General features: G+C 42.4%; 1 protein-coding gene across 5 annotated transcripts in view; it reads left to right on the top strand.

Moving 5' to 3' along the window:
• The first annotated feature begins 257 nt into the window (after positions 1-257).
• Positions 258-9,824, top strand: part of VTI1A (vesicle transport through interaction with t-SNAREs 1A) — a 395,143-nt gene continuing 385,576 nt past the window's right edge. For all 5 annotated transcript variants that reach the window (XM_066355095.1, XM_066355094.1, XM_066355097.1 and 2 more), the window contains exons 1-2: positions 258-504; positions 7,321-7,379. In XM_066355095.1, coding sequence (XP_066211192.1) covers positions 411-504; positions 7,321-7,379 — 153 coding nt within the window. In that variant the 5' untranslated portion in view covers positions 258-410. The remainder of the gene's footprint in view (positions 505-7,320; positions 7,380-9,824) is intronic.

Below are 9,824 nucleotides of genomic sequence, written 5' to 3'. Positions count from 1 at the left end.
ATCAAACTTCCCCCCGGAAGCAAGCTCCTGTGATTTGTAGTTTGGGGAGCTGGACCAGCTTTACAGAACGTGGAAAGGGAAAAAAACAAAACAAAACAAAAAACCTTTCAGCTATTCCATGGAAGACGGACATTTTTGGAGGCTTTTGGGGGCACTAATTAAAGTGCTTTTCCTTAGAGAATGTGTTAATATTGTACCTTGAGAAGACGATAAAAACCATACCCCACTCAATCTCCGGGGGAAGGAGATTGCGACGGACAACCAGGAAGTAGCCGGGCTGGGAGCTGTCCCCGGTTTTCCGCTCTGCTCTCCAGGCCGGTTTCCAGGGTCCCTAGACTGTGTTCCCCGACCCAGCGTGACCCCCTGCCCCGACCTAGGCTCCGGCCGGGGTCTGCCACTCCGGAGCCGCCATGTCGTCCGACTTCGAAGGCTACGAGCAGGACTTCGCGGTGCTCACTGCAGAGATCACAAGCAAGATCGCCAGGGTCCCGCGTCTGCCGCCGGGTGAGAGCCCTATCCGGACGGGGCGGGAGTGGCCCGCAGAGCCGGAGGCTCGCGCGGTGGGCGATGGAACGCCGTTGGAACTGGAGTGTCTCTGAGGCGCGAGGCTGGAGTGAGGCGGTGCTGGGGCCCTCCTGGAGGGATGGAGCTTGACTTGGTTGAGGGTCAAGGGGACAGGCCCACCTGGGTCGTGGGGTGCAGTTAACAGGGTCCCTCTTGGTCCCTCTGGACTCCGCCGCCTTGATACTTGTATAATCTTGGGAATGTTTCTCCGAGTCTTCGTTTTGTGTTTTGATTTTGGTTTTTCTTTTTAGTTTGTAAAATAATAGAGATGTAGACTGTTCAAAAAGAATGAATGACCCTACCTAGATTGTGGGTCTGACGTTGTCTTATTAGTAGTGACGCTATTATTATATGCAGCATAACAGTGTTAAGAACCGTGGTGCCTGGATTCAAATACCAGCTCTTCTACTTAGAAGTTTTGACATTTAGGCAAGTTTCTTAACCTCTTTTAACTTTCCTTCTTGGTAAAAGGGAGAGAACTGTAGATCTCTCATAGGGTTGTTGTGAAGATTAAATTATTTAACATATGTAAAGCCTTTCAGTGGTGTTAGCTGCTAGTATCATTAGTATTTTTCATACCCCTAACCAGAGTTATTATTTCTCATTCTTCTGGGAGGGGGGAGAGGAGATCTATAGAGATCTATAACCAAATGTTAATGTAAAACTTGGTACAGGGTACTTTTTCTCACTTTTAAAAGGCCACAACTTTCAGTCCAGAAGTGTTCTTATTTTTGTATCTTAGCACATCTTTCTTTTATGCTAGACTGTCAACTGTGCAAAAGTGGGAGTTATGTTTGATTTTATTGGCTTTTTTTTTTTTTTGTATTTTTCTGAAGCTGGAAACGGGGATAGACAGACTCCCGCATGGACCCGACCAGGATCCACCCGGCACGCCCACCAGGGGGCGACGCTCTGCCCACCAGGGGGCGATGCTCTGCCTGCCCCTCCAGGACGGAGCTCTGCCGCGACCAGAGCCACTCTAGCGCCTGGGGCAGTGGCCAAGGAGCCATCCCCAGCGCCCGGGCCATCTTTTGCTCCAATGGAGCTTCGCTGCGGGAGGGGAAGAGAGAGACAGAGAGGAAGGAGAGGGGGAGGGGTGGAGAAGCAGATGGGCGCCTCTCCTGTGTGCCCTGGCCGGGAATCGAACCCGGGACTTCTGCACGCCAGGCCGACGCTCTACCACTGAGCCAACCAGCCAGGGCCTATTGGCATTTATTTAGAAGGGGCTCAGATAAAATGTTTAAATGAAGAAACAAATATATAAATATGGTACTTTGTGATTTTTGTTTGTAAGACATTGTTTTAGGATTTATCTTTGTCTAAATACAGATTTGAGTAGTTAGTTACAGATAAAATAGTTACTTTGGCTTAGTTGTGTTAGGAAAATCGAATCATCATTGGGATACTAGACTTGGTCCTACCTTAGCTTTGGGGTGTGAAGTGTAGAAAAGAAAGTGCTCACTCATCTCTGAACTGGTGGGTAATGTCACTGTCTCACCTTGTTAGTCATTCTTGATACCAGCAGTAATTTTTCCTGGACCTAAGTTGTCATTTCTCTTTCCCTTTCCCTGCTTTCTCCAAACTTACGTGTTTATAAATAATATTTTTCTCTTATTTCTTTGTCCTCCCCCCCCCCCCGCACTATTTTCTGTTAATAGGGATATTTGCTTGAAGCCAGGATCTCTGAACCTACACCCCACTCATCTCCCGAAGTCCCAGTTAGTTCTGGAGGAGATGGATGATGTCTTAAAGAGGTTTATGAGTCCAAGTGAGGGGACAAGAGGAATGAACCAAGGTGGCATAGACCACTGAGCCTTGCTGCCTCAGAAATTTTTGTGGAGAAAGTAGCCAATGGCCTGGTCACTTCATGATTCATCACCTCGCCTCTTCTCTTCACTTCTGCTTTTCTCTACTGCCTGAGATCATCTTGACTTTTGTTGTCTTGGTTGTTGGAGACTACTTCTGCTGACTTCAGTCCCAGAACCTCAGAATTATCAGGATTTGTGGTTTCAGTTGTATTTGTTCTCACTTTTTAATTGTAATAGTTTTAGCAGTAGAAACATTTTTTGTTGTTGTTGTTTATTTGGAGTAATTGCTTTTGTACAAGGAAGCTGTGTTAAAAAATAACAAAGTCACCGCTGGGTGCAAAGTTATAAAAACTGTTTCCAAGAAAACAGGTTGTGTTACAATTTATTTTTTTTCTTGTCTTTATATTTTAATGTAGCCGTTCTTACCACACAGAGGGAAACCTTGAACTTAAGTATCTTAAATATAAATCTTTGACTCTCTTTAGTTATAGTATAATGTAAGGCAGGAAGACAGCAGCTACATTTAAATTGAAAGGAGACTGTGTGGCTGGCACTGAAAGAATGCTTACTGACTTGAATAATTGAATATTAGTAGTTCTTAAAGATCCGATGGTTTCCGTCTTACTAATTACTTGTGCTCGCTCACCTTATAGTCTGTTTCTAATTGATAAATAGCAAAAATGAAAATAATGTCAATGTAGTTAGGAATTTCAGATGTATGTCTGTGGATTAATAAAAATCATCAATATGGCAAGAAACAGTATGATTCAAAGTAATTGTAATCTCTTTCTCTGGGCATTGTTAGTGGTTGAACTGGAGGAGGTGAACTATAATTTGCTAAGTTAAGAAGGTTAAAAATTGGGTCAAACTTTAGCCAAAGCAGTTCATTCTCCAACGTATTATCTTCTCTAAATTGAAGTAGAGAGAGTAGGATTGATTGAAATTAACTTCACTTTCTGCTGTGCATGTACACTGTATTAAAGTGTTACTTTCAAAGGGAACATTTTAAAAAAGAAAATTGATTGCTCTGTGATATGTTTGAAACAAAAAATACTTTTCTCTTAGACTAAAGTGTTTGGATCATAACTAATTTTAGAAATTGGACTAATGAAATGGAGCAGTTCTTTCCTAGGTAACACTCTATGGCACTGTATTTGAAATTTGATTTTACTGATTCATGTTCTACGGTAAAGCCAGGGAAATGGATGAGTAGAAGGCATAACTACTACTAATTGTGGAGTTCCTTTTCCTTTCAGGAGGAATTCTAAGTTAGAGGGATACTTGACAGGTGCAGAGAGGTTCCATTACATCAGGCAGGCTGCCAGAGGACCTTAAACAAAATGTTCTCTTGCAATCAGTTGTATACCTCGCCATTCACAGAGTGACAAATGGCCCATCATGAATCCTATCACTTTGTGGCTACAAGTCAGAAATACCAAGAAAGGCTTAATGGCACATTGGTTCAGATTCATACATGGCGTGAGATCTGTTTAGAATCGCAGCTCTGCTACTGACTAATTGTGCAATCTTGGACAAATTGCTTGGTCTTTCTAAGCCTGTTCCCTCCATCTGTACAACTGGGGGAAGAAGGAGGTACTCATTTCAAACTTACAATGTTGTAAAGCTCAGGTGAAGTAAAGCATATGACATACTAGCACCCCCCCCACACACACACACACGCACAAGGGAAAGTATGTGATGAATTAATAAGCCATTAGTGGTGGGTGTTGTTGCGGCTGAAAGCAAACGCTGGAGAGTTAGTCAGGATCCAGCTCCTTAGACTTTGCTATATGAATTGAACTTTCAAAGGAACCTTTGTTTCCTTTCTGTACTTAGATTAGTTAGATGAATCTCTCTTGATACACACCTACATTTGAGGGGAGACAAATGATCAGGGACTTTGGGATAGTATATCAGACCGGTAAATGTGAGATGGAAATCATGAAGGTTAAAGTTATAGGTGTTTTATGTAAGTGAAAGTGATTAACTCTTTTGTTGGGTTAGGGAAGGCTTCTTAGAGATAGTGATTTCTGGAGGGAGTTTTGAACAGCAATTTGCCAGGTGATCTCAGTGGAGGTGGGCATAGGGGATTAAAAATGTAGAGTCCTGCAAATATATCAGGGTTGGGGATAAAGATTTAGGATCATAGATAAGTTGGTAGTGTACACCGTAAAATCATCTGTGCCAAAGACACGGATAATAGTCATAAGAGGAAAAAAGCAAGGACTAAACTGAGGAATAGCAGTATTAAAGGATGGGCCAGCCACTGAGACAGGAGGGAGCGTTTAGGAGAACCCCACAGTCGTGTCGGTGTCGTGGAATCCAGGAGAGAAGAAAATGACAGGGTGGGAGGGGCAGAATGTCAGATGCCATGAAATTAATACAAATAGAACCAAGGGACGTCCATTAGGTTGGGGAAAGGAAAGATCATCGGCCTAAGTGAAAGTCATCTCAGTGGGATGATGAGGTGTGGCGAGATTACAGGGAGGGACTGGGAGGTGAGGAAGGGGCCGGGCCTGGGGCTGGAAGGAGAGAGGTGTGAGCAGCAGAGGGGAGCAGAGGTCAAGATCGGCCGCTTCTTTTGTTTCGCTTCCTTAATGAGAAAAGCTGGTATGTGTTGGTCCTGGAGCTGCTTGGCATGGCCTTTCCTAAAAACTGAGTTCCTTAAAGAAAACATGATGTTCCATCCCATACTTAAGTACAAAATCTCACCCTTGGCCCTAGATGGGCTTGTCTTATTTTACATTTAGCCCTGTCACAAAAATGGAGTGTGGTTGTACTATACTTTGTTGAGATGCTGAGTGGATTGACCTGTGCCACAAGCAAATAAATTTGGGGCCAGATACTACAATTTTAATTTGGCCATATGTAGGTTCGACTTTTTCAAAGAGGAAAAGTCAGGTTGAACTGTAATTCCAGATGTGCATTTGTTTTTAGGGAAACATTTTTAGAGTACACACAAAACACCTTAAGTGACAGCTACCTCTAACCGAACAGGTGTGGGGTTAGCAGAACCTAATTATTATGGCTGTAAAGTAATTTCTTCGGAAGAGTCTACACTTACTGCCTGCCCATCCTTCTTAGAAGGGGAGTCAGCTAGTAGGGGTGTAGCCATCAAGTTTCACAGCTTTTCTGGCCCATTGTATTGGTCAGTCAGTAATCATTAGGTTCCATGTCACGGAAACCCAATTTTAAAGAAAGGAATAGAAATTCGTTGGAACATAAACATGAAAAATCAAACAAAACCTATTTCAGAATTATCTGGAAGCAGAAACTAATTAACTAACTCTGTCTCATCTATTTTTATCTGTCTGTCTGTTTGTCTTATCTATCTACCTCTCAGCTTTGTTTCTTTCTAAAGGTAGGCTTCATTTTCCACCCCTGCAAGTTGGCTTGCTCTTTGCTGCTAGGACAGAGAATGCCAAGAGCATTTTAACTCCTGTTCTCATAACTCTACCAGGAGACAGGAAAAGTCTTTTCCATTGCTTCAGGATTTTGATTGCTCAACTTGGGTCATATGTTCACCCCACACCCAGACCAATGTGGCCAGTTGGACTGAGCTACTAGAATTGGTCCCACTAAGATGAGGAGCCCATCTTTTGCTAAGTCTCTGTGGCTGGAGGGCTGGGTGGTAGAAGGGGGCGGCATCTCCCATTGCCCTGCTTGGTGGATAGTGGGGTTATTGCCTGAGAACAGAAGGGTGCAAACAAAACAATAAATGTTTAACAGTTTGGTTAGCAGGAAACAGTAAGTGCAGTCCCAGAACAAATGCTTTGGAATAGGCGTAGGGGAACGCATTCTGAAAATTTCTGCCAGAACACGTCACTTCTGGGAGAAGGAATTATAGTTTGGTTATAAATTGCTTTCAGTAAAGTTTGAAAAAACCACATACAGAGACTTAGCACTTCACATTTTAAAAGTAATTTCACTTGTATCAGCTTATTTGAGCTAAAGATACTCCAGTGGGCACTTTTAATCTCCATTTTTAAGAGTACAGGCAGTCACAGAAAAACAAAGACAAAAATGATTTCTTACACAATATTCCTTAATCAGTGAGTAGGTAGAGACTTTGAGGTTGGAATCAGTAGTCCTGACTTCAAGTATTTCTTCCATTACACCTAGTTCTTAATGTTAATGAAAGTACAGATTTTTAAGGAATTATAAGGTCTTGCCAAGTTTTAGGAATTGCTTTTATCTGTGACTTTTAAACTGTATTCGTAAATCAGTTATTCCCAGTTTATTATTGCCAAGACCTTGCATCATCCTCATCCACCATTAAATCTGCTGTTGTTGACACAGTCTCTTCTAAAATCAAAATAAATTTTGGTTTCTCTTTAAAATGTGTGGCATCCCTTAATCACTATTTCCAGATAGCCTAGAATTCGTGGTTTTAGAGTGGTTTCTAACCCACCAAAGGATGGTATGGTAAGTCACCTGATATGGTAATTCTCTGATCTGATTGACCAGAAAAGAAAAGGTATGCAAAAATAAGAAGTTTTTAAATATTGAATTTATTTATAGGCCCTGACCAGTCATCTCAGTAATAGAGTGTCAGCCCAGTGTGTGGATATCCCAGATTCGATTCCCGGTCAGGACACACAGGAGAAGTGATCATCTGCTTCTCCACCCCTCCCTCTCCCCCTTCTCTCTCTCTCTCTCTCTTTCTCACTCTCTTCCCCTCCCGTAGCCATGGTTAGATTGGTTCAAGCATGCCAGCCCCAGGTGCTGAGGATGGCTCCATGGAGCCTTTGCCTCAGGTGCTAAAAATAGCTCGGTAGCGAGCATTGCCCCAGATAGGAAGAGCATCAGCTCCAGATGGGGGTTTCAAGGTGGATCCCGGTTGGGGGCGCATGTGGGAGTCTGTCTCTCTGTCTCCCCTCCTCTCACTTGGAAAGAAGAAAAGTAATTGATAGCCGTAGCAATTTTCTGATATTATTGTTTGTTTCAGATGAGAAGAAACAGATGGTTGCAAATGTGGAGAAGCAGCTTGAAGAAGCAAAAGAGCTGGTACGTACAGACTTGGTGATGTACTTTAACACACGACCGGAGTCGTTTAAGCTGATGTCTTCCACTAGCCTGCTTTACACATTTAGAGATGTGAAACATGACTAATTAGCATTTTATAATTTAAAATCCATCCATTTTTAAATTGAGAATTTAATCGTTTCTTGGTTTTTTTTTTCCACTTTTTTCCCTTTTTATTTATTTTTTTTATAAATAAATTTTTATTAATTTTAATGGGGTGACATCAATAAATCAGGGTACATATATTCAAAGAAAACATGTCCAGGTTATCTTGTCATTCAATTATGTTGCATACCCATCACCCAAAGTCAGATTGTCCTCCATCACCTTCTATCTAGTTTTCTTTGTACCCCTCCCCCTCCCCCTTTCCCTCCTTCCCTCCCCCTGCCCCCCGTAACCACCACACTCTTGTCCATGTCTCTTAGTCTCGTTTTTATGTCCCACCAATGTGTGGAATCCTGCAGTTCTTGTTTTTTTTCTGATTTACTTATTTCACTCCGTATAATGTTATCACGATCCCACCATTTTGTTTAAGTGATCTGATGTCATCATTTCTTATGGCTGAATAGTATACCATGGTGTATATGTGCCACATCTTCTTTATCCAGTCTTCTGTTTATTTTATTTTTTTTACAGTGATTATCTTGGGTTTTGTTTTTTTTTTATTAAATGGGATTCATTTATATCCAGCTTTACCTTTTATTCCTTAATAATACTTTTTATAACAACTGTCAATAGCTATTGCTTGTTAAAGGCATACTGGGTACCAGACACAGAATAAGCATATTATTTGCTTTATAATATTAATTTTCACAGAACCTCTGTGAGACAAGTACTATTTGCCAAAAACTGTTAAGGATCTGAGATTTTCCCCTATTTGCTTACTAATAAGTGAGCCTGCCACAATTTCATGGAAGTTGACAGGAGATATGAGATTCCTAAGTCTGAGACCAAAGGCTTTTATTCCTCGCAGCAGAAGCCGCTGCCAGAGTTTGAGCCTCCGTGTTAGTTCCCCGAGCCCGGGTTTGCACGGGGCTGTTGCGGGTGGGCCTAGACGGATGCCTACACCCGCAGTGGAATATCTCCTGGGAGAGGAACGTGGGGCGTGGGAAACTCACAGCTATACAGCAGCCTGTCAGCAAGCTGTTCTTTGTCCCAGTGGGACACATTGCTTCTCCCCCCAGAATTGCCCCTGCAAATACAGCCTTGGTTAGGGCCTGGCATTCTTGGCATGCCCAGCAGGACTTATAGGAGTCTAACAAAACCATGGAGGAGTGATTTTCGACAGACATTGTTATTACACCACTTGCCCAGTTCTGTAGCTAGGAAAACTGAGGCTTAAGGAAGATGAAGTAACTTGTCAGGTCCACACCCAATAAGTGGTGGAGTAAAAATTTGTAACTGTATATGCTAATCCCAGAGCTCTAGCTCATCTACTACTTTTTAAAATATAGAAACATTCATAGATCAAGCAGCAAAAATATAGGGGTTTAAAAGCCAAATATGGCAAATATAATTCAACTTGTTACTTCACTGTGGCCCTAAATGAGTGTGCTGCTTTTCTAAATACTGAAGGGTCTACCCGGTGTTCCTGTAGTATCACTTATTCATGTACTGAGGGTGTTTCCCGAAGTATGTTTCTGTTAACTGGTGCTGCCTGTTCAAATACTTTTGGGAAACTAGCTTAAACAGAGTTGGCAGTTGGGGACTTAGTTGTTTTTCTACAGACCTTTCTTGAACCCTTAAGTGGACTAAGAGGAGTTTTGCACCTCTAAGAAGGGACTGTAAGGGGCAGCTAGAGCGTGGAGCAGGTCTCAAGCTAATTTCTCAGGCTGAGTTACATTTATTGGAAGGACCAGATTGGGGTGGGCGTGGGTTTCTGCGCTTGGCGGTAGGAAGGAGTTCGTGGCTGTTCCCACCGTGCAGACGGCATTTCCTGTCCTCAAGCGTTCAGACGCTGAGTAGCGGAGCTGCTGCTCTGTCTTCTCCATGCCTGGTTCTTCTCTAGGCGTCAGAATATCTGATGCCCTCCATACCCTGGAAGATCTGCTCCTGCTCTGCTGTGACAGCGTCGCTTCTAGAAGCTGTGGAGACAGCTTCTGATGTTGGCGTGTCTTTTTTTGTTGTTGTTGTTGGTCTTACATAAAATGCACACATTTACTTGTATTTAGTGTTAAACATATTGTATTGCTCTCACGGAATTACATTTTAAAATGTGTGGCGTTCGTGGCTCTCTCAGCCAAAAAGGTTCCCGACTCCTGCTCTAGCAATACCAAATTATTTAACTTGTCCAAAATATATTATGAAGTTTTACCAGTTGGTATACATGCTAACACTGTTTTCTTTTACCTTTCATCCTTCATCCTTATCTCCTGCTTGACTGTTAAGATTTAGTTTAACTGTTTGAGGAATTTTCTTTTGTTGTGC

The sequence above is a fragment of the Saccopteryx leptura genome, chromosome 13, assembly GCF_036850995.1.
Source record: "Saccopteryx leptura isolate mSacLep1 chromosome 13, mSacLep1_pri_phased_curated, whole genome shotgun sequence".
Taxonomy (NCBI): domain Eukaryota; kingdom Metazoa; phylum Chordata; class Mammalia; order Chiroptera; family Emballonuridae; genus Saccopteryx; species Saccopteryx leptura.
The sequence above is the reverse complement of the archived record's forward strand: the minus strand, read 5'-3'. Positions and strand labels throughout refer to the sequence as shown.